Source organism: Anabrus simplex, chromosome 2 (assembly GCF_040414725.1).
Source record: "Anabrus simplex isolate iqAnaSimp1 chromosome 2, ASM4041472v1, whole genome shotgun sequence".
NCBI lineage: Eukaryota > Metazoa > Arthropoda > Insecta > Orthoptera > Tettigoniidae > Anabrus > Anabrus simplex.
The window spans coordinates 316,367,256-316,393,346 of NC_090266.1; the positions used below are offsets into that span (position 1 = coordinate 316,367,256).

The window sequence follows — 26,091 nt, forward strand, 5'->3', positions numbered from 1 at the left end:
GCTATAACGTCTCATTTTATTGAATATATTATACCAGGAAAAATTAGGATATGGGCATGAGAATCTTGCAAAGAGGTGTACGGTCCTTACGGAGCCGGTACAGAGAGAGGTAGATGTAGAGCGAAATAATGGACAGATTTTAAAACTTAATTTATTCAGCTTGAGAATTTGATGAATAAGTTCCCAATTATTTCTGACTCGTAGCATTAAATCAAATTAAAATATTTTCTGAACAAGTTAATGTCACCTGGCTAATTGAAATAGAATCAATTTTTATAATTGTCTATCTTTTAACATGAAACGATTATCTTTCTTTGAAAATCAATAAGTTCTTTCATGATAAAGTTCATAAAGTTCAAGTATTTGTTTAAATGACAAAAAATGACATTCAAAATAACATCTTTTCAGTTGAAAAACGGATTTTCCTAGAGTCTTTTTAATATTTGAACACTTCAAAATATCGTAAATTTTATCTTCTTCTAAAGTTCTGTGCTATAGTCTATTTTAGAATAATTGTCAATTAACACTTATAAAATGTAATGTGAATTCCAATGAGCAAAATAACTCGTTGAATTATGAATGAAATCACTGATTTTAAAGTTCGACTTGTAATAAAGGTAGTCAGTGTAAATCTCAAGTTTGTTTAGAGAGGCACTCATATCACCTGAATTATCTGGATATCAGGACTGGAAATGTAGAGAAATGCAGTTCAACAAACAGCATATGAAGTCCTTGGCAGCTGGTGTTGTGATGCCATCCCCATGGTACCACGTTTGATTCCCGCGTAGTAACCACGTTTAAATTCCATGAAGTCTCCACGTTCCAACTCCCACGTAGTCGAAATGATAGCAGGTTGATATGATAAAATAGGCACTCGGTCAGGGTTTCAACATGTCACTTATAAACTTTATAAACATGAAGTTCAACTGACAAGATTAACTTGTGAGTGTCCTATGCTTGTAATAGTAAAATTAGCACCGTATTTTACTAGGTGCATTTCCTCTAATGTTTAATCACTGGTAGAAAATTGTTATTTCTCATTAGATTGGATTCACTGTTCATGTTGAAGCACAGTTATAACATATTTACACACAAAAATCAAAGTTTTATTCCATTACAAAATACCTAATTCACGGATATTTACAAGTTCCTATGACGGCAGTGTCATACTATGTCAAATACAGTTCACTTGTGATGAAGGTTTAGCCTAATTAAAACTTCAACCAATAGTTATTACACATGTATTAAAGGTAATAAATTAGTTTGACAGATTAAATGTTCAATTATTTCACTTGAAAATCATTTTAATAATCACATGCTTATTTCTCATTAATGTTTAAAGTCAGTTTCATTCGAATATGAATACAAGTTTAAATCAAATAAATTTGTCAATTTGCAGTTGAAAATACTAAGTCTGTAAAGTGATTAAATGTCATAAGTTTTTGACAACACTTTGAAATTATTTAGTATCATATCACTCAAAAAGTTTCTAAGTTCCAACACGAGTTATTGTTTTATATGTCTTGTCGAAAACTTTACCGTAGAGTTCATACGATGTGATGTCTTGAATTCGAACCTCGCGGACCCGTTTACATGATTCAGCATGACTACACGAAGGCAGCGAGTTGAGAATTGAACTGACTTGACCTAGCAGAACCCCATTCTTTTATACCAATCTGTTGAGGTCAGCTTCCTCCCCTCGTGGAAAAATCAAGCTTCTTTACACCTGAATTACTCTTAAGTTCGTAGGCCGATATTAATGAAATTGCAGTAAGTTTGCCTTTAAATAATGGGCTATACAATGGCGTATCTCATTAATTGATATCTCAGTGGGTTCCAAGGTTAGTAAAATTTCTTCTAGTATGTTCAACAATATCAGGTGGTGTTCACGTTATAGTTGCATCACCCTCCTACATGACGTAGCTTGCTTGCTGTATGCATGCCAGAGCCATTCCGTTGCGTTACTTTGCATGGTAGGGTCGTCCTGTTGCGCTGACTTCCATTAAATAAAATTATGTTTCAGGCCATACATGGTTCCTGGTACAGTGTGCTGTAGGTATTCACAGAGGTTAATTTATGTACAATTTGTTTAATATTGTATTACAGTAAAGCCTTGTTAACACGAATTCATTGGGACTGGAAAATTGTAATTTTGTGTCGTTTAGTATTTTGGATAAAATTGAAATCTCTAGTGTGTTATGTACTCGCTATGAATAACCAAAAATGTACAGAAACAGCGATGTTTCACTCTTCCATGAAGTATAAGCAGTAAAAATATTGTTAGTACATAATATTGCATTTTCCTGAAAATAAACGCTCGCTACCGAAAGGCAGGTAGATTGAAAATTGCATTTGGGCTGTGTCATTTGCAGTTGACGACTTAATTGCACTGGCTCATTGTTTATAACCGCACTGCTGAGACATGATTGTGTTTGAGGACCATTGGGCCTTAACTTGAGGACAGTATCTGTTAGCCAGCGAGATTAACATTACCAAGCATGCACAGACGTTTCTCACAGGCGGTAGTGACGTGACCATCGAAGGGATTGGTTTATTGTTGCCTGCTTTTCCTTGGGATGCTTGATTTCAAAAGGATGTTGTGGATTCTGACCTAAAATACATATGATAATTATGATTAGAATCTTTCATAATTAAAATATTTATAGTACATACCATACTTCATTCCTGTTGCACCTTTACATCAAATGTAAATACACTTGCACTCTAGTTTGTGAGGACTAGGTGCACCACCTATCTGTATGTATCATCACACCAATTCACTTAGTGTGACCCCTAACCTCAAATTGTCACATTTATTCCTTCTTGCAACCAGGATCTGGTACCTCACCACCACAGGCATATTGGAGTGTATCCATTGCCTCTTCTCAGCTCCCAAATGTCTGATAATTGAATTTACCCTTCATTGCATGGTAGTACTCACAGCTTTACCCAACCAGAGTATCAGAATACCTTCACCTCTAAACAGTTATGGAATAGGTGTGGTAAGTTTAAGTAGACTCAATAGTCACATTATCAAAAATAAGACAAAATTCCCAGTCTAAAACTAGCCTGACAAAATCAGAATCATTACGAGAATTCCAACAGGAGAAACAACAGCATAATTCACATCAGAATATCACTGAATCAATGAGAAACTGAATAAATGAGTCACTGTAAAAGAAAAATGAAACTGTTAACTAAGGCTGTACGTTAAAGAAGAATGTCAGCGAAATAAGTGCATTAATAAAACTGTTACTTGAATACAGGTATTTTCAAACCGTTTTCTCTCGATTTAGCCACTGTTTTCCCATATTTCATAATCTTTAGCAATCTCCATTACCATTCCACACATACAGATTTCCACCAAAATTAATAAATTATACCAAATAACCTAATATACATATTCCCATAATTCTTAATTACAAACAATTCTTATGGTAGTATATTCTTACATATTAGCTTAATAAAATCATATGATTTCCCCTATTTACACAACAAATTAATTTACAAAATTTCCTAACCTTAATTGATATAATGAGATTTCCTAACCTAATAAATCCGGGCTTCATACTCGTACGGTTACAATTTTTCTAATCTTTTTTGGTGTTACAAAAGAAAAATGAACCTGTTAAATAAGGCTGTACGTTAAAGAAGAATGTCAGCAAAATAAGTGCATTAATAAAACTGTTACTTGAACACAGGTATTTCCAAACACATCCTAGTTGTAGAGACCAGTATCATATATGAAGGGTACAGGGAAAGAAGGGGCTCATGAACAGTTTACTAACTTTTCAGTAGAAGCATTTTAAACTTCAAAACCTTGTAGAACCTGTACTGTTATCTGTTTGGAAGTCAAGTAATCCACAAATCTTTGTATATCCATTGTAAATGTATAATTTATTTTCATTATGGAATTTTAAACACACAATAAGGTAAAAAACATTAAAGTGTTCTGTAACTACGTACATCTGTGAGGGAAAAAGGGGCTCATTGCACTGAACCACTGTCTGAAGTCTCTGTATTATTGTTTATTTTCATTATTACCGTATTACTAAACTAACACGAGCAATATATAAACTATGAACATTTTTCGAGTCTTTAACAGGCACAAAATCACATTTTACGTATAATAATTTTAGCAGACGTCCATCACTTCACGTAGCACAGGCTACAGTTCGTCATCCATGAGGAATTTTGGAGAAATACTGCCTTGCCTCATCACCACAGAATTTCATTAATTGTTGCAAGTCTTTGAACTTCTCAGCAGATATGGGCAAAGCTCCTAGGGAAGAAAAGCAGTATATTATATTTCATTGTGGTATGTTAGGGTAATTAGGTGAAGGTGAGAATTACACCATGAAGGAAATGATACACTTAACCTTCATAAGCTTCCTCTGGCAGGTCAAATTGTTCTTCAGGATGATGTCTCTTCCGCTTCGCTGCTATGGAGACGGATTCCCAAGCGCCGTTGTAAGTGGTCTGGAAGCTCAACAACAGTCCTCTCTGAATCTTTATCTCTGTTACTGGCCAGGATGGAAATGGTGACTTCTTTGCATACCTCTCATCTAACAAGTTCTTCCAACTCGTAAACATTGTGTGGTCAACTGTTACAACGTCGAACTGTGAGGGCTTTTGACGAGCTATTTTGATGATAGAGATCCAGTCACTAGGAATAGTTGCCTGGGCTTTTGGAATTCACCAAACCCATGTTCTTATCATTCTCAAGGTAGGAATGACCCCTTACAGGGAATGTTACAGTGATAGACTCCAGTTTTTTCTCAACGTTCACCAAGTTGTAGAGGAACTGAAAGCAGGTGAAGTTCTTCTGTTGTCCACTACACGAACCGCAGAACATACTGAGGTTCTTTACGTTTGAGTCTAAATAGTTGTAGATGAAGTGATGCAACAAGGAGCATACATCGTCACTTCCCTTTTTGCCTTCATGCTCCGGATACACATAAAAAACACTTTGGGAAGTGGGCAGTACATGGACATTAAATGAAAACACAGATAACTGTCTCCTGTATTATACATCATTTGTGGAGATGTTAGGAACAGCCAAGTTTCTCCCATAGTTGAAGCAAATCACCTCAAATTCACATTGTCTTTTAGCTTTCTCCTTATCTCCTCTTTTTCTCAAATAAAATGCTTCTGCTTTTTTCTTATGAACAGTGTTGATTAATGTCAGCCGACATAATTCATCGTCCAATCTGTGAACCTTTTCCAAGCTGGATTTTAGTTTCTTCTCTGCTTCTGTACTTTTCTTTTTAGCAATATACTCGTCCCATATGCTACAGGTATCAGTCCTGGGATAACCAATGGCAATATTGAAATCTTTTCAGAATATGCTCCTGTAAGTCTCATAGCTTACTTGGATACCTGGATGTTTTTCTTTGAACATTTTAAACATCTTGTTAATATTTAGATCTTCCGGCAGGTAGAGGTTGGACAAATCATGTAAGCTGTAGTGGCTTTGACGGCCTTTGAAAGGATTTATGTGTGACTTACACTACTTACAGTGTCAACACTAAGTTTATGGTGGTGTTGTCCATGTTTCCGTCTCATATCCATTGATGCTGAACCTGTGTTTTGTAAGGATTTCACAAGGTACTCAATTTTTTTTCTTTCTTATGCCATTTATAGCCATAAAGACTTTGCGGCATACATCAAATTCTTTCACAACTTCTGTGTCGTCTTCCCTAACTGGACCACGAACCTTGTACTTGTATGTTGCACCGTAATGTACAGCAGATTCACTAGTTGCAGGTCTGTTTACAGGTTGAACAGAAATTAATCCACAGAGGTACATATTCTGTTCATCATGTTATTCAAGAAGATTGAATGAATGTAAGATCTTGTTTCTTGTTTCTTCCGGAATAGTCTGAAAACAGTAGTGCTCACAATTATAGTCATTCCCCATTTCATGGGACTGCAGTTTTAGCTTTTTATTAGCTACAGACAGTCTACCGTAGGATTTACATTTCTTTGCTTTCGGTTCCATAATGTCTCGCTTGTCCATACAACAGAGACACAGTTAAGAAACACAGTAGTAGTCTAGTACAATCCCTTGTCTCCACGCACACACAAACAACACTGCATAGCTAACCTCCTGCTGCTCGTACACTGAGCGCGGGAAGAATACAACGAGCTCCTTCTTGCCCTGCAGGTATGTCGATGAGCCCCTTCTTTCCTTGTATGCCCTTTTTTCTTCAGCTCATATCTCTGCAGGGAGATCCTTATTTACAGATGAAGTTGGTCACTAGAAGGTTCAAATGGAACCCAACAGATGGAGTGAGGACTGCAATTTTTCCAAAAAATGCAGTGAGCCCCCTTCTTTTCCTGTACCCTTCATATCATGTATATTTTATGAGCAAGCCATTTAGCCACTTTCACAACTTCCGTGTCATCTTCCCTAACTGGACCATTCACTTAGCGAATGTAATCTTCAGTCTTTTGTATATTCATCCACTGGGTATTCCTGTCTTACGTGTTATGCAACTTAAGTCCTGCTCCTTTTCCACTTTACCAAGTAGTGATCTGACAGCTTATGATATGAAGCAGTCTTCATTCATGGAAACTAAATTAGCTACCGGGAGAGTTGGCCATGCAGTTAGGGGCGCACAGCTGTGAGCTTGCATTTGGGAGGTAGTGGGTTCGAATCCGACTGCCAGCAGCCCTGAAAATGGTCTTCTGTCGTTTCCCATTTTCACACCAGGCAAATGCTGGGGCTGCACCTTAATTAAGACCACAGCTGCTTTCTTCCCACTCCTAGACCTTCCCTGTCCTATCATCGCCATAAGACCTATCTGTGTCAGTGCGACATTAACCCTCATGGAGTTGCTCACTCATTTGAAACGTTAGTAGTCGTGAAGGGTGTTGTCAACACCCAAACTATCATTTCACAGTACAACCTACACAAAAACTTTTTTTTTCCAAAAATGTATTTTATTATTTGTAATACAGATTTACAAACAAGACTAGCATGTGAAAATCATAACATGCGCAATATTCATCTACAAAAATACAAGCATACGAAAATATTGATATTATTAGTAAATTTCTGCATTTCAGTACAAAACAATTTAATACATGAATACTTTTGAATTACACTAAATGTTTCTGTTATGAGATTGAAGTAAAGACATGTAAGAATACATTCAACATAACACAAGGTCAGAAACATAGTCTGTATCACGTTGTGGTTCACCTGAATCTTGGTAACATTTTTCACACACATTCCTCATATGTTTAAGACACATCACTCTTCAACAGCGATCAGAGTACGATTTAGTCTTTACATCTTTGTTTCTAGGGCATACTGTGCACTGTGATTGTTTCGGAGCTCGTTCTGGGTCGTTTGTCGTCTTACTGGGGTCATCAGCACCAGGTAGTTTTGCCGTATTTTCCCAAATGTTCTTCGGTAGGCTTTCGGTTTAGACAATTTTACGCTTTGTGGATTAACTAATTCCGTCCCAAGTTCATGCGGAAACATTCAGCGTACAAGTTTCTTCTCAGGGTTGTTTGAAGAAAATATGATCTGAGCGTTAATTTCAGCAATGTTAAGCACTCTGAAGAATACTGTTAATGGGCAGCGTCTCCATTTCCGTGATGTCGAATATATGCCAGACATTCGATCCACTGTGTCCACTCCTGTTTTAGTCATATTGTACATTGTTGCAATTGCAGGTTTCTTTTCATCTCCAGTATTTGTATCAATTTAATCATCGAAATGCATTGACACTAGAATAACTACAAATTTGTTCTTCTTTGTGACAAGAGACTCCTAGCCTCCTGTCGTTCATAGCTATACATTTTCATAGAAAATGAGACTTTCCCCGAAACCTGAACAGGCTACTTTTTACATCTCTGTCCTTCGCACGCATGAAATCCACTGGTAACTCCCTCTTATTCTTACGAAGTGTACCAACTAGAGTCAGTTTCTTTTCACGAAGTTCTCTTGCAAGAGGAATGCTGCAAAACCAATTATCAGTTGTTACGTTACGCCCATTCCCTTCAATAAGTCAAACTAACCTTGTTACAAGTTCTGTCGGCGAGTTATTTACTACGTATGGCTCCTCTGGTTGTTTGCCAATGTAAATTTCCATTTGCTGAGATACCACATCTTAGTCTTCATAAAAGGGAAGAAAAATTCCACCTAATCAATACATTTATTTTCTTGTAAAGTATTACAATCTAGGACCGGTTTCGACCCTTCATAGGTCATCCTCAGCTATATCAGAATCACATTTGCATTTCTATCTTATATCTCTGAAAGACCTTCATGATATACTGTTTCATAATTTTCAGTGAAAACTTACTTAAAAACTTACAAATTTCTAAGCGTTGTGTTAAAATTAAAAATTAAAATTACAAAACTTTGTCTATTATATACATGCCCTTGGGCTGACAGAATGCATCCTTGGGTTGATTAAGCATCTATCTTAGGTATTGTTGCTTATTCTGTTGAATCGAATCCCTTTTATACTTATGTACAATCGTGAATAGACTATCACTAAAATTTGATAAATAAAGCTTGCGTGATAATTATAATAAAATATCATGTTACATCTTTATACCTTATTGCTGGAGTGATATTATTTTAGGCAAAATATAAATGCGTGTTGACCTCTATAAAATATTTTTACATAAACACACTAATGTACTTTAAAGTCTAACTCTAGATTGTAATACTTTACAAGAAAATAAATGTATTGATTAGGTGGAATTTTTCTTCCCTTTTATGAAGATTGGTAAATGTCAATACGGAAAATGAAATTCATAAATCAAGACCACATCTTAGTATCGGACAGTGTCATAATTTTCAAACCATATTTAGCTGGTTCACTTCGGATGTGCACTCGAAAATTACATCTTCCTCTAAAAGGAACAAGTTGCTCGTCAATAGTTGCGTAGTACAATTTACGAACTTCATCATATAGGTCCGTATTGATACAGTTAAAATTAAGAAACAATGTTAGGTTTATGGTCCACCCAATCAATACTTGTAAAGTGATGTGTGTTGTGTCGTGACCTACCTGTCCTGCGAGACGTTCTAGTTGCTCGGTCACCAGGCCATTGGAGTTAGCGTATTACCTGTTCTGCCGAGCGGTAAAGTAGAGAGGTAATTGTAGGTGCGAACTCTGTCCCGCAACTCCCAAAATAAAAGATGAATTAGCTTCACTGTCCTTTATTATCCAGGACGACTAAGTCTACTATATACAGTATATTTACAAGTTTGAATATTTCGATCTGATGAGAGCTTGTTTCACGCGCCTACCCTACGGCTATGCGCTAAGTCCGAATTCTGCGCTGCAGCACTTATGTATAACTTCACTGACAGGATTGACTGCTCGAAAGAGCCTGGTCCTAAGAGTACGAATTACTGGTAGAGAGAGAGCCCCGCGCCATCTTGGCTTAGGGTTATATCTGCTCTCCTTGAAGCAAAGGTCAATCCCTTCCCACTACCTTAGGGGTGGATCCATGGGCGTTACCTAGCTGCTCGCCTTGTAGGGGCGCCCTCAATTACTATTCTGAACTAATTGTCTCAGTAGGTGCTGCTCTCTGGGCACTACTGTCTCTGTCCTACTCTTGCACTCTTGTTTCCTTTTCTTTACTAGAGTGCAACTGTACTGGCTTTGTCCCCTTTGTCGGCGAGCCGCCTGCTCTCATACCGACAATGCTTGTCAATAACAAACAAGCGAACATCCGCTGTTGTCAGCATGTTTTCGTAGGCGCATTTCGCAAGCTCTCTGCCTGACTACTACTTGTAACTTACTGAAATGTTCCTTCTTCTTTCCAATTATTAAAGTCTCAATATAATTAATATACAGTACTCTGACATTACAAGGTGTCCCGTATTACTGGTTATTACTCTGATACTAGTTTATTTCCCTTGACACCTTGAGATCGAATCTCAGCTGCGAATCCCAGCTGCCATTCATCTGACAGTCTGCCGGTTCGAACCATTGGGGAGAACCCTTGGGGAGGGCGGTACACGACAGTTGATTGGGTGGACCATAAACCTAACATTGTTTCTTAACAGTTGCATATTCAGAAAGTGTGTAATTATTCTTCTAAACGCATAATGAATTAATGCCTTCCTGCATTTCGCAGTTTAGTTCCTTCAGAACAATGTAACGTAAGCTCCCATTGGATAAAATGTTGTTGGTTCCTTCTGAACGTCTGTTTGGGGTGATGCATGTTTCAGCATCGGGATTCCTCTGTAACTTAAGGGTGTCACAAGATGACAATACAAGGTGGAATTTTATTTTTTGATTGTGACAATTGCTGTTAACTTGTAATGAACACCATGCTTTCAAGTAATATTTTGCAACCTATCCAACTAATAGTCGATTTGGTTTGATTAAGAATCCATTCGAGGGATGTTCTGATATCCAATAGTCGACTGGTGAATAACCTTAATTAAATGTAAATCTGGAATTCTATTTGTTGAAGGTCAGATTTTCCACGGATCTTGTGGGTTAACTCTCAGTTATCATTTTGATCAAATGTTGCCCGATTTTCAGATTTTCTATTATTTTTTCTGGTTTTTCTTGTCCATGAATCTTTTATTGCATTTTCATTCTTTGGACGACAATAATATAAACAATTTCAAGATAATTTTACCACTCACATTATGCATTGTGACTGCATTATAACAAGTTTAACTGACTTTTCTTGCCTATTTAGTAAACAAATTATCGTGATTACATTGAATAAAAATGTTTAGTAAGCACATTTTTGCTCCTGATTTGAAGTAGTTACGGTCACCTCTGAATGCTATCGATTGGTCAATGAAGTGACAGTAAAACAACTCGTAACGACCCCGAGATCCGAGAGATGATATTGCTCTACCGAAGTAGCCGAAGCAGACTACGAATGATGGAACGGTAAGTTAAAGGGTTCAATACCATCCCAAGAGAATAAACAGTCTATGTATTTGAAAAGGTCTTTCATTTTCAATTTCATATTTCTTGTAATAATGTTACTGGTTTTACGTATTAACTACTTTTACAATTTTTTGAGGTGCTTCATATTTCCCACCTCATAGGATTCTTCTCAATTGATTTCTCTTCTATATTGACAATTCTGATTTTTATATAATAACCACTGCTTTTCTTTTCAAGTTCCTGAATATTGCAAGTTTTCAACACAGTCTGCCGTAAAGACCTAGCCATCGCATATACTATTTTTTCACCCAGTTGAATCCATCACTGCTATTTTATATCTTTCAGCAAACAATCCATATAAACAGAGATGAATATGAATGAATGACCTTGCCTGTTATTGTTCTTACATCCCACTAACTACTTTTTTGGTATTCGGAGACACGAGGGTGCCAGAATGTTGTCCCGCAAGAGTTTTTATGTGCCAGTAAATCTACCAACACAAGGCTGACATATTTGAGCATCTTCAAATAACACCAGACTCGGCTAGGATTGAACCCGCCAACTTGAGCTCAAAAGGCCAATGCTCTACTGCCTGAGCTACTGAGCTTGGTCCCTAATCTCTTAATACTGTGAACCAAAAACTTGTTCCTGATTGTCGACATAAATCCACTTGAGGGCACGTATTAACCTACTAAGCATCCCATCCCATCCCATCCCATCCCATCCCATCTGCTCTTGGCACTCTATTGTATATCTTCTCTAGATCTATGCTACATAAACATACCTGTCTATTCCTCACATGCCATTTTTCAGTTATTTGGCACATACTAAGCATATATTTGTTTTATATTATATTTTCTAATGCAGAATTGTTCAGGTATGGAATTACCTAGTGGCAAACTCTTTTCTTTTTCTTTTCATTCGGCCACAGTTTGTCAGGTAGAGGAACAAAGTCTTCCTCCCAAAATAAATGTGAAAGTAACTTTAGGTATTTCACACAATGAAGTCTAAGGTAAGACTGTGTTGCTAGCGAATGCATACTGGAAGATTCCTGTAATCTGTGCTTTATTCTGTTATTATTATCATGACTGACTGTGTAGGATGGGAGCATCACTGCTCAAGGTTGCAAGATTGAATACCTGAGCTGGCAGTTGATATTTAAAAGTGCATAACTGCACGAGACATGTGTGGGGATATTTTGGCATTTCAGCAGCTCATAAATGAGAGGTTTGTTGGAAAAGAAGCACATGTTACATGGCTGGTTGTATATCAGATAAAGTAAAAGTAAACTCGTGTCCTCATCCCGAGGTAATGCAGTTCTTTTCAGGCACACCCCCAATGGAGGTGAGCTATATATGTACCATTTCAACCACATACCAACCCTCCTGCCATTGTTAAATTTCTGGCTGTACCGGGAATCGAACCCGGGCCCCAGAGGACGGTGGCTAATAACACTAACCATTATGCTATGGAGGCAGGCTAGTATCAGATAAACTCTGTTAAAAGTAAATTTGCAGAAATCTCATGGTCTTCATTCAAGCCTTGAGGACTTTATGCTACCGTACCTGTAAAGTATCCTGAGAGATGAGAAATGAAGGCTGCGAACTGTAGAGATTTGCAGAGTTGACTGCTGTTTGTACCACCTATGTATTTTTTTTTTTTTTTTTTTTTTTTTTCTATCCGTCAGAGATGTGTTAACAGTTCAGGACGGCTTGCACTGGAAAACATAGGTATCCGTATGAGGAACTGGATATAATGTAGTGTTCTGTCAGAGTATTATATGCCTAAGGAGAAAATGCCACAAATTCATTCCTTTAGTTTTCACTAAAACATTACAAATGTGTAGTATGTGATTATATTTAATGGATTGTGTGTGTTGTTGTCCCATTTAAGAACAAGTTTCAATGATTTCAGTTCTATGCCTCATTTTTACACAGTAGAGATTTACACAAACTCCTCTTTTCTGTAAATTTTTTGTTTTGTTATAATGGAAGCCCTTTTTCTTCAATTTTGGCATAGTTAATTTATAACTGTAAGGTATTTCAGTTTGTCAAAATTAATTCAGTATAACTTAAATTTAGAAAATACCTGAAAAAGAAAACAGATTATATCTGAAATAGATAACATTATTTAAAAACAGAATGACATGCTTTGTTCTTCAAAGAACATCATCAGATTCTATCAAATCACAAAATAATTTTTTAATTAATTAATATATTTAATGCAGCCAAATAGCCATAACAGAGAATATAGGTTACATTGATGGGTTACATATTTGCATAATCACTTATAGACATTGTTCTTTTTGCACAGAATTCAATGTGGTACTGTTCACACATTTTTCCACAGAGTTTGCACTCACAGTCTATACTTGGGTCATGGAAGTGTTTTGATTTGAAGAGTAGGTGATGAAAACCGTGAACTGCTAATCTTGTAATGACATGCCTTAATTCAAAATTAGCTTTTGTCCACGAGCGATCTATCATTGCCCCTGTGCCATAGAAGTCTGATTGGACTTCTTCTCTCTTCTCCGTTAGATTTGCTAGCAGTTTCTTTGATGCACCGGTGTTCGGTAGTGGCATACTTGTCCTGAGATCTTCTATGAGAAATGATTCCCTTGCGAGGAGATATACAAGTCTAGATCGTGTCGTTTTTGATACACCTATCACCTTCTTTATATAGTTTGCTTTCACCTTTTTTAATATATTACGAATTGATGAATATTATTTAGAAATGAAAATACATTTATGTTTAAATAAAAGTGTATTAAAGGCCACAGCCACTACCTTCCCAGTCCTGGACTTTTCCCACTCTAGCATCACCAGATACCTCTGAGTGTTACTGTGACCAGTGCTAGCAAAAGAAATAGAAAGTAACTTTGATCTAACTAAAGAAATTTGCTGAGTAAGTATTCACGTAAAAATGAAAGAGATGATTTTTCCAGACTGACCCAGGTATAGCTATAATACCCTCTTTATTTCAAAGAACCACTTCCAGAGATAGGACTTTAGTTCTTCTCCTCAGAGAGGCCAATGACCTATATGTTAGGCTCCTTTAAACAACAATAATCATCTTCATCATCATCATCTCCTTAGAGGCTTAAGGCCATAACAGTTGGACTTGCTGCCCCTCAGTTTTTCTCCTGATCCTGGAAATGTCAAAGAACTCTTGATTTATTTCATACTTGCTGTACAACAGAGTGTAGTGATCTGAAAGTTATGTCTTGTGTTCTATTTGTTTTTGTTGTAGGTACAAGGAGCAGCAGCTTGTTGATGCTGATGCCAAATCAGTGAAATCAGAGTGGATTGAAAAGGGTCAGAAATTAACTGAAGAATACTTGCAGCAACTTTCAAGTAAGCTTGGTAGGAGTGTTACTCTCTCAGAGTTACAGGAACGTGAAGCAGAGAAAATGAAACAAATGAGTTTCGAACTTCTGCAGGCAAAACTGAAAAGGATAAATAGAATAAAAAGGCATGAACATTCGTATCATTCAAACAGAATGGCTTCAGATAATGATGCAAGGTTAGAAGAAGAAGCTGTTGATGATCCAACTGCTTTACTTCTAAATGTTGCCCAACAAATTTCTCATGATACTGGTAAAGATACTGAAAAACCTAACTCAGGAATACCATTGGAGACTGAGAATTTTGCAAGTCTTAATGATGAATCTTTGGCAGGAATTAGTCAGACTATTTTTGTTCAGAACTCCACAGAATTTCAAGGAGATGTTGTTTCTGATGAATATCAGGCAGTATTGACCACTTCTGAAGATAATATTACCAGTCATGTTGATCCATTTGTCTCGAGTCAGACTGTGGAATTGTGTGTGTCTGAAGATACAATAGATGGTGATCAGCCATCATTACGTCTGATATTACCAGAGAGTGAAGTAGAGAGTAAGGAACGATCGAGAGGAAAGTTTGCAGCAATGGAAAATGAAGAGTACATCCAAAACTTTGTGACTATGAAGAGAAATAGCCAAGTAAATCCTACAGTCGTTGTTATAATCAAAACTGAAAATACGCCAGATTGAATATCATTGTCATGGCCATAAACCGGGTGAATCAGCTGCCCCTACCAATATTGGTTTATGCAAACCACAGTTTTGTATAGTCCTGAAAACATGTGCCCTTCTGGTATGTACAGTAAACAGAGTAAAACGAATATCTTTGTATTTACAGCATACACAAAAGTAGGAAGCTGTTATGCCATAATATTATTAAATAACAGAAACTATGAGTGCACTTTAAAAGATCCAATATGTAAATTAAATGTCTGTCCCGTGGTGCAGTATAGCATAGATGGTAAGAGCAAGGCTAGTGCTACAGTGTGCGAGTCTTATACATTATAGGTTTGAGTGTGGGACACAGATACTATATTATTTTTTATTTATTCAGTTTTTACCATCTCGACTCTCTCCTGCCATATTTAAATGCATGTTATCCTCAGAATGAAATTAATTATTTTTAGCCTCATCCTGAAAATATAGACATTTATTATAAAATTGTACAAAAACTATTGATAGTCAACTGTACATTGTTCAGGATTACAAAAACTTCAGGGTTACTGTTAGTACTGAGGAAGGCAACATCTCTTTTATCTGCCACACAGTGGCAATGATATCTTCAGCTTGCATGAATTTAGAATTCCCTCTTTTCAATTTCAGGCCTTTGGTATTTCTGTGGGATAATGTCCCATCTTTTCTGTTAGTTCTGGCTGTTCCACAATCATATGTCTTATTCGCATGCAATATTTTTTTGTATTTATTTATTTATTTATTTATTTATTTATTTATTTATTTATTTATTTATTTATTTGTCTTTAGTAGTGGCGAAGTTAGGACTTGTGGTCCTCTCTTACACTTAACCACATCATTGTGGAGAATATTAAATGGATACTTAAAACTAGAAAGGAGCAAAGTGCCAAATTCGTGAAAAATGTGATAAGTGGTTTGAAAGGTGCAAAGGGCTAAGTCTGCTGAGAATTCCAAGTGGATAGAAATACCACAACTAGATGGCAGTAGTGCTAAGTTCCCTGATGATTTCATAAGAATGGTGCAATATACCATTCAATTGTTTTTGTTTGTCTCTGGTGCTCTGTCTGATACGTATGCATAGACTGCCATTCACTCCTGTTTTGTGACTCATTGCTTTTCAAATTATAAGGTATGTGTATAACTATTGCATAAATATATCTCATATACAATCATATAACATTGTCATACAAATTAAATATTATATATGGAACCATTGTGTACATATGTGATGTGCATATTTTAGGTTATGGCGGTTGAAAGCCACATGGGTAGGAGACGAAGGAAGAATGGTAGTGGAACATTACGAGGAGAACAGAAAATATTGAAGATGAAGGGTTTAGCCTATGAAACACACACAAAAAAGTTATGCCAGCTAAGAACACTCCCTCACCACAGGTATGATTTTAAGCCCATCACTGGCTGTGAAATCTGAATAATATGATAGCTGTTGAATGTGTACATATCTCCAGTATACTGTACAGTAAACATGCTGATGTTATTGTTCTTTCTTTTAGGTACAATGCAACTGTAGATTAAGGTGCAGGGAGCTGGCGCCTGCATTGAAAATAGATTTGTATTCTAAATTCTATAAGCAAGACTACCCAACACAAGGAACCTTCCTGATGGGTCTTCTTAGTGTCACACCAGTATAGCATCGTCAACATGGAACCTATGATAATCCCTCTGAAAGTCGCCGGCAGGGAACAGTTCGGTATTCTATTCCAAATGGCAAAGGTGATCTTGTTGCAGTGTGTAAAAGCACTTTCATGGATATTTTTCCAGTTGGAAAGAAAAGGCTGGAATTACTTATTAAGAAGAAAAAACTCAGAGATACAACATTCACTGGCCACAGAACAAGACACAGTCACCCAAAATATAGTGACAATGACAAAATGACTATAAAGCATCACATAAATGGCATTCCCCTGGAAGTTAGCCATTATAGCCATGCAAGATCAAGCGAGGAATACCTCAGTCCTGATCTAAATATTGCAACACTGTACTCCCACTTTCAAAAGATGTTTCCTGAAAGCACCATCAGTTCCAGTTTTTATCGCCGAGTCTTTCTGAAAGAGTTTCCCAACCTTTACTTCCAAAGACCTAGGAAAGATACCTGCAAGACTTGTGACGTATTGAACATTGAAGTAAAAACTGGTTTACTGCAGTCATAGGTGCCTTTAGAGCTTCACCATAGGAAGGCAGAGATGGCACAGAACCTTTTGAAGAAGGACATCAGTTCATCTCAGTTCCCTGACAGTGATAATGTTTTATCGCTGCCAGTTATCTTGTTACAACTTGGGAGTATCGGTAGGTGATAACCTTCAGTCTTACATATGCATGTGGGATGAGACTATTGCTGGTAGGGGTGGAAATGAAATCGCATCTTGCATTGTCAAAGTGTTGAACAGTGGGATTATTTGGAGCAACAACTGTGCTGCACAGAACAAGAATCGAATGATGGTGTTTCTTTTTCTAGTGGCAAATGGGTTGTTCACAAGAATAGAACAACACTTTCTTGTTAGTGGACACAGCTTTCTTCCCTGTGACTCTTAGTTTGCCTTAATAGAGAGAAGAAAGTCAGTGACGAAGGCATTTGTACCTAGTGACCTATGCAAAATGGTCGTGGAAGCAAAGGTTGTTAAACCTTTCAAATTAATTTCCATGGATAGTTCACATTTTTTTAACATTCAAGCTGTGGCAGACGAGAGAATCTTCATAAAAAATTTGAACATTTCCAAAGCTGTCAGCACCACATACGATGCATCATATGTGGAACATGTATCAGTAAAAGAGTGTTACACGGAGATAGAAAGGGTCCGTAAGGTAAGCATCTTCAAAAAGGGGAAACATGCAAAAGACGTTCAATCGGCTGTCTTTGAATCCAGTTCCTCAATGAACTCGCTTCTGAAAGATGAAAATGGAAGGATTTAAAGGCTACGATCCCTTACCTGGAAAGGAATGAGCATAAACAATATTACATGCAGATCTGTGGTGAATGAGGACATAACACCTAGAAAAGTTTGACGGGACTTTGCACCTTTCATAAACGTCTATGTTTGAATTGCCTTCAGCAGCAAACAATTCCAACTTTGTCATGAAATGGCCAGTAATGTATGAGACGAAACTCTCCTTTATAACTTAGAGAAGTTTGAGGAATAAATAATTAAAACACTGCACTATGGACAGTTTTTTTTGTTATAACTTCTGTTCATGAATTTGGCACTTTGCACCTTTCAACTGTTCAGTATCCAAATATTTTAAAAGAAATTAATTTGTAATATAAGTTCAAAATAAATGCAATGTAATACATACCTGCCAACTTTTACGGTTTATCCATAAAATTTACAGAAATTGCAGCATTTTACGGACAAAAATTTGAAACGTTAACATTCGATAATCGCTCCACTTCCGTACAATCGATTGTTTGCGTGGGTCGAAGCACGCTCGGTCTTGGTCGAAAGCAAGTCCACCATAGTCGATAACTCATTCTTTGATATAATTGGTATTTTTAACCGTGTGATGTGTGTGTCGTTATTGGAATTGAATTTAAAGCCGGGATAACAATTCTTCCGCGTGAATCTTAGGTGTCGACAGGCCCTGCTCCGAAAATTCTTCGTTCCGCTCCGTTCGCTTGCTGTGATTAAACTTATATTCTTTGACAATGTGAGTGTTGTTCTTTGTTCATGAAGTTGGTGTTCCTTGAAAGTTTTGGCCTTTTAAGGTTGACAAATTTTAATTAAGTGTTAGTATTTGTGTTATAACTTCATTTTTTACAGTTTCCTGTATTTGTTGGACTAATTACATTCGTTCCAGTGACTGGGTATACCGCTATTAGCGAAGCCCATTAAATTATAAAGAAGAAGAAGAAGAATTACATTCGTTCCACGTGTGTGTATGTTTATTACCATGTGCATATTCTTTGTTCACGAGGTTGGCGTCGTGTTCGTTTAATGGCTTAAGACTTTGCGTGCTTGGACATGTTTTAATGAAGTGTTAGACTACCTTGAGTGTTTGTTATAATTTTATGTGGCGTTCAGTGATCCAGGTTCATTTCGATTTTTCATTACATATCGAGACATTTGTTCTCGGACATTTTCATACGCTACATTCCTATTGTATATTATTGTGAATAAATCCAATAAGAAACAGTACTTCCAGACATATAAAGAATCATATTCTGTTGATTTTCCGTGCATACTAAAATCAAGAAAGGGAGAAAAATTTTCCTTTGGCACGGTATGTGGGTGTGATATTAATATTGCACATGGAAGAAACGATTTAAGTGATGATCACTTAGTTATTGGCATTCAAACTTCGAACACAGTGAGTGATCTCCAGGATACAGATAAACGCCTTTTCATCAATGAGAAACTTCTTTTGTACTGCCTGTGACTACATCATCAACAAGTTTCCACTCAAGAATGATGTGTTAAAGCATGCTCAAGTTGCTAGTTTAGAAAAAATTGAAGATGCAAAGAAGAGAATGAAAAGTACAGATGAGGTTAATTTAATTTCGTAAGGCAGACCCTCCGATGAGGGTGGGCGGCATCTGCCATGTGTAGGTAACTGCGTGTTATTGTGGTGGAGGATAGTGTTGTGTGTGGTGTGTGAGTTGCAGGGATGTTGGAGACAACACACACACACAGCCCCGAGCCACTGGAATTAACCAATGAAGGTTAAAATCCCCGACCCGGCCGGGAATCGAACCCGGGACCCTCTGAACTGAAGGCCAGTACGCTGACCATTCAGCCAACGAGTCGGACACAGATGAGGTGATGAATGAGCTTCAGAGGGAGTTTGCAGCTCTTCAGGTAGATGACACTTTGACTGCAAATCAAGATGCTGCAAGTGATTCCAGTTGGGCACAAATATCAAGAATTCATGGAGCCGATGGACTCCTTAAGTATAATCATATTTCTAGAGTAATGCTCTCTATTCTCACCATACCCCATAGCAATGCAGAATGTGAACACGTTTTCAGCCTTGTGAAGAAAAGTAGAACAGAGTTCACATCATGCATGTCCAATGAATCTCTGGAGTATATTTTTATTTTGAAGACCAGGAGTTCTGGTTCCTGTTATGGCAAAACATTTTGTCAGGACATTTTGCAGGAAGCTAAAAAGGTCACAACTGTGACGTTAAAGTCGAACTAGCGTGTGATTTGCAGTGTGTATTATATTATTTCTTGCCTGTGTTACGTTAAACAAGTTTTATTGTGTAAAGCCTTTTTAAATTATCACATGTTTGCTTAATTTATCAAGGAAGTCCTGTCATGTATGCTCCAAACTAATATATGTTGTTTAACATGGATTTCTTCTTGATTGTTATGTTCATCTACAAATCATTGGCCTATGATGTAAGTAGATATGATTTCATTTAAGTATCCTGTTTAAGGCATAAATTATTGTATTCGGTAGCCCAGAAGTATGATTATATTTTGTCAAGCTGGGGTATGTCGAAAATTGCTAGATTTTTTGTCGTGCGTGAGTTTTACTGACAACACTTTTCAAAAGTTGGCAGGTATGGTAATAATTATACCAATATGTACACATGGGCACCCATCTGACAGTTTGTGGGAGGAGGGGGGGGAGACCTGGGGGTATGTAGTATTTTTAATACTTTGGAAGATGAATGGCGACTTGTATTCCGCAGTAGAATATCACCCACGGTATCCCCAGCCTGTTGGTTGGGGGCGGTACTACCACTTCTACGTAATACCAACTTTTAAAAAATTTTCTTGAAAGAGAAACACCTGACTGCATTAGATTTTTTTTGCCTTTCCCTGAGAGCTAGGGGGGCGCCCCCCCCTGTCCCCAGGCATGGGTGCTCTTGTATGTACATATCATTTGCTAAAGTACTAAATGAAATTTAATGTAAAATTAATTTTAAATTAATTTAATGAAAATTAACTAATTTACACACTCACACTTACCATCATTCACTCGTCAAGATTCACACCATTGAAATGGCGTATGGCTTTTAATGCCGGGAGTGTCAGAGGACATGTTCGGCTCGCCAGGTGCAGGTCTTTCGATTTGACACCCGTAGGTGACCTGCGCGTCGTGATGAGGATGAACTGATGATGAAGACAACGCACACACCCAGCCCCCGTGCCAGCGAAATTAACCAATGATGGTTAAAATTCCCGACCCTGCCGGGAATCGAACCCGGGACCCTTGTGACCAAAGGCCAGCACGCTAACCATTTAGCCATGGATATTCACACCATTGGTTTATGCATCTTAAGAGGTATTTCTGTAGGAAGACGTGAAAGATTAATGAGTTACTGCTGCGGATGTTATTTGGAACAGAGTTCCTTAATCTAGTTCCCGTTGCAATAAATGAGCAATTATAAGCAGCTGACCTGCTAAAGGGAATGGCACGTGTAGTAACAGAGCGTGTATTATGCTGGTGAAAAGAAGAAAGGTATGTCAAGTTTTATGATGGGTACTGGGAAGTTCTGTCAGTTAGTGATCTGAACGCCAACACAGCTACATGAAGATTTCTGCTCCAAATTTCAGGAAGGAAAGTTGCTTGTAATAAGGTGTGACATGTGAGTCATAGCATAAGGAAAATATAAATCTGATGCAGGAATTCATAGTCGTTTGTAGCTTTCTAATTTTTCTTTTGTTGCATCTATGAATACGGCATCACAGTAATAGGATATAGGGAAAACTAATGTTTTTATAAGTCTGACTTCCATATGGTAAAATGTTTTGGTGGTATTTCAGAGAATTGAATGAGGCATATACTCTGTTATCGATAGATACGAGTGACATGTTCATTCCAATTTATGTTTCCATTCATAACAACACCTAGATTATTTACCAAACTTTCATACAGAATTTTGGTACCAGATAGAATGAGTGAAGGAATGTCTAAAGTCTTTGTTACGTTTATTCATTTTGAATGTCCAATTGCAATGGTTTTTGCCTTGGAGGGATTTATTAATATAGAGTTTTCACAAGCATATGATGATATATTTTGTAAGTCAGCATTCATTCTATCATTTGCTATATGAATATCTCCCAGTTCTGTGTGATAATATATTTGGAGGTCATCAGAATATATATGATAATTGCTATATTTCAATCAAGATGCTCTGTCGTTTATGTAAAAAATAAAAAGCAATGGTCCAAGTACAGAACCTTGGGATACTCTGGTGTGTTTCATTGCCCATTAAGTATTCTTTATAAAAACTCGCTGTCTGGGGTTTGTGAGGTAAGAGCTGAAGAGTTGTAAAGCAGTCTGATTTAGATGAAGGGGTTTTAATTTGGCCAGCAATATGTCTATGTTTACAGTGTCAAATGCACTACTAAAATCAAGAAGAGTAAGTAATGTGGCCTTCTGTTCACTCATTGCATATCTAATGTCATCTGTAACCTTCAGTAGAGCAGTCAGTAAAGGGTCAAACAAGGAATATTTGTTGAAGTGAAAAATTTGTCAAAAACATAGGTGGTGATTCCTTCTCCAGTAATTTCTACTCAGTTCAAGAACAACTTGTTCAGCAAGCAGCAAGTCATTATTCCTTTCATGTTTCTCTCAAAAGTAGATATCGGATGCCTTAAGTGTAACCATATTTAGTTGCCAGAACCCTAGCCTTCATCCCCCATTTGGTAGGTTTAGGACATGGGTTGCAGTGGTAACAGAAATAGGTTTCAGAGTCACTTGTGAAATGACAAAATTAAATATGAACATGCATGTAATAGGTTGCTTAGAAGGGTTTTGGACCAATTAAAACAGGAAAATAATTGCTTTAACCCTTCCAGTCATGAATCTTATTGTTTTGAAAAAAGATGCATTTCTTATTGACACTGTGTGTAATTAATCACTTTACCCAATTTTGTGGTCATATATCTTTGGTATACAAGATATTTGATGTCCATTTTTGTGGACGTATTTCAGAAGTGCGTTTTAGTGGGTATATATTTAAAATTTGGGAAACTAAAGTAAACACAATATTTTTAAGATCATAATCTTTATATTTGTTCCAATATGGTAACACAAAACTCTGTATCACTACCAAATTACAAGAAGTGCAACAGTATTCATCAGCCACATGTGAACAGGAAGTCTAGTTCAGTATTCATGAATTCTTGCTCAAAAGGAATCAGGGTAGCTGAACAAATGACTCGGAGCACAATGTTACCATCTGGATACCCGATGTGTTCAGCTAAAATCTATCTCCATAAACATGGATGCCATGGCTCAAAGAGTTAAATTATTTGTATTAAACAGTGCTATATTGACAAATATAAATACATTTTAAAAAAATGCAAAATCAGAAGGGTAAGAAAAGTGCACAGCACAGCTGTAGTAACATTTTAGGTTAATTAATTATTGTACTTTGTTAGCTTAACTGCAGTGTTGATAAGTTATTTAAAATAGTTTTGTACCAAATCATTAATGAAGATATTTTAAGATTCACATAAATGTTCAGTACCAACTTATCTGACCTATAATGGAGTTCTACATAACTTAAAAGATGCACAGTCTTTGTCATGGACATTTAATAGAAAAAATTACTTCTAAACAGCCACAATATTCAAACTCTCACATTGAAAACGAACTTACAAAAAGTCTTGTCTCTTTCATTTTCTTGAAGCTGATGCTGTCTTATTCTAGTGTCATCAGCAGTCCTATGTTTCAGCTACCACTCTTGTAAATAAGGTGTTGGATCCCATAAGTGAACTGGTGTCCCTAATACATTGATGAACAAACAAACTATATTTTCAACCAAAGGATGGTTCCTGGATGTTGCCATAATGACATCCAAAGTGAAAAATGCCCATTCACAGTAAGCACTAGTGTTGGCAATGTTGATAAAGCCAGTTTTACTTTATTAAAATTGTCTTTCACACATTTACCATTACTATCCATGAAATCACTAGTCTTCAGGAACTGTGTCAAATGGTATGCAGAACCTTACATATAGTTGTGCACATTTGTAGTACTCTTCGTGAATCAATGTACAAACTGCGTCTACTGGCCATGTAGAAGGTTCCACTACTTGGATTAGTTAAGTGATTTGAACTCTGATGTAATGGCAGCAACACTTTGAGAATTACAGTTGGAGGAAATTGTTTTCAGCAATCTAAATTCTATATTCTCGGACAGACTCTGGAGAAATGTATCCTGATTTATTTTCACCACAGATATAGATCATTTTTAGTGGATCATCATGAAAAATTTCCAATCTGTATAGCTATTGAGTCCCTCAAATATTTTCCAGGATATTCTCGCATTATTTCAATAGCATGAATGCTTCTATGAATTATTTTGTAGACACCAGTTAGACTAGTAGAATCTTTCTGCAAATACTCTGAAATTATTCAAACTTCATCAAAAACATCAGTTCATAGTGCTAGATTAAACACAAACTCTTGTGAACAAATATAAGAACAGAGACCTTCATACATTGAACGCTCTTTAGAACTGTGATTCTGATCATCTGATACCATTAGAAAATGTTCATACAGATCTGTGTAACTCTTAATAATTGCCTCAACAGCTCTGTGAGATGAAGCTACCTAGTTCACAGACAAAATTCTCCCTACTTTTTCTATTTATAGTCCTAGCTCATTTGCACAGGCCTATAGTTGATACTGATTTTTTGGGGCTGTATGGTATGATTTATAGACTTTATGCATGAAAATCTCAAATGCATTCACCTCAGACACTGAGTTTATGGTATTACCAAAACTCAGATCTATTCTATGACACAGACAGTGCCACTTGATAATATTAGGATACTTCAGACTCTGTAATTTCAGCACACCAGATTTTTTACCCATCCTAGAACTTGCCCCATCATTACATACACCAACCAACATTTTTTGTGAAAATTAATGTGAAAAACCACTAGAATATAAGCAGTTAAGGAGGGTATTCACTTTACTCTCAGAAGAACCCTACTCCATATCCAACAATTTAAAGAAAAATGTTATTGGTTCATAACCACTGAGAGATGCATGGATATATACGAAGGCCATCCGGAAAGTGGTACCGTTTGCACAATAAAGGCACAGGAGTAAATATTAACAAATATACACATTTTTATTGGAAAGAGCATACTTTACACTACTTCTCCACATAATCTCCAAGGAAATTTAGGCATTTGTCATAACGTGGGAAGAGTTTTTGTATTGTCCAGGGTCATAGTCCTCCGCTGCCAGCGTATTGAGATATGTAGTCACGGCTTGTTTAAGTTCTTCATCGCTGTCAAATCTTTTCCCGCCAGAAAGTCTTTAAGCTTCGTAAAGAGATGAAAATCCGAATGGGCCAAGTCTGGGCTATACGGGGAATGGTCGAAGGTTTCCCCACTTGAATTGCTGCAAAAGTTGTTGTGTTATCGCAGCTGCATGAGGCCTGGCATTGTCATGAAGGAGAATGACTCCTGTAGACAATAGACCTCGCCGTCGATTTTGTACTGCCCGCCGTAATTTCTTTAATGTTTCACAATACGCATTAGCATTAATTGTGTCTCCACGGGCCATAAAATCAATGAGCGATCCCAGAAAACGGTTGCCATGAGTTTCCTGGTGGACAGAACTGTCTTGAATTTTTTTGGTTTGGTTAGTTGATGAGCATGATGCCACTCCATTGACTGTCGTTTACTCTCAGGTGGTGCATAGCAAACCCATGTTTCGTCCCCAGTAATGATGCGAGTCAGGAAAGAGTCTCCTTCATCGGAACAACGTCCCAGAAACGTCAGTGCTGCAGCCATACGCTTGGTTTTGTGCTCCTCTGTAAGCATGCGAGGGACCCACCTTGCACAGATTTTTGAATAATGCAGATGGTCTTTGACAATTTCATGAACAATTGTTCGAGACACATTAGGAAAATGTTCACAGAGTTCATCAATTGTGACGCGCTGGGCATTCGTCTACTGCGCTCAGCAGTTGGTCTGTAATGACAGATGGTCTCCCTAAACGCTCCTCGTTGTGTGTATTCCCCCTCCCCAGGTTGAAGTTGCGACACCAGCACCGAACAGACGACTCGTCCATCACATTGTCTCCATACACCTTCGTTAATTGGCGATGAATATCACGAGGTCGAACGTTCTGTGCATTAAGAAATTTAATCACGGCCCTCGCTTCACAACTGGCGGGGTTCTCAATTTGTTTAAACATTTTAAACAATCACAGACACAACACAGGCAATGGTA

General features: G+C 37.2%; 1 protein-coding gene across 1 annotated transcript in view; it reads left to right on the forward strand.

The window, feature by feature from the left end:
- Positions 1 to 22,201, forward strand: part of LOC136862799 (zinc finger protein 892) — a 231,203-nt gene extending 209,002 nt beyond the window's left edge. The window contains exons 9-10 of the mRNA XM_067139056.2: positions 14,139 to 16,320; positions 16,440 to 22,201. Of these exons, the coding sequence (XP_066995157.2) occupies positions 14,139 to 14,922 (784 nt within the window). The 3' untranslated portion in view covers positions 14,923 to 16,320; positions 16,440 to 22,201. The remainder of the gene's footprint in view (positions 1 to 14,138; positions 16,321 to 16,439) is intronic.
- The last annotated feature ends 3,890 nt before the right edge of the window (positions 22,202 to 26,091 follow it).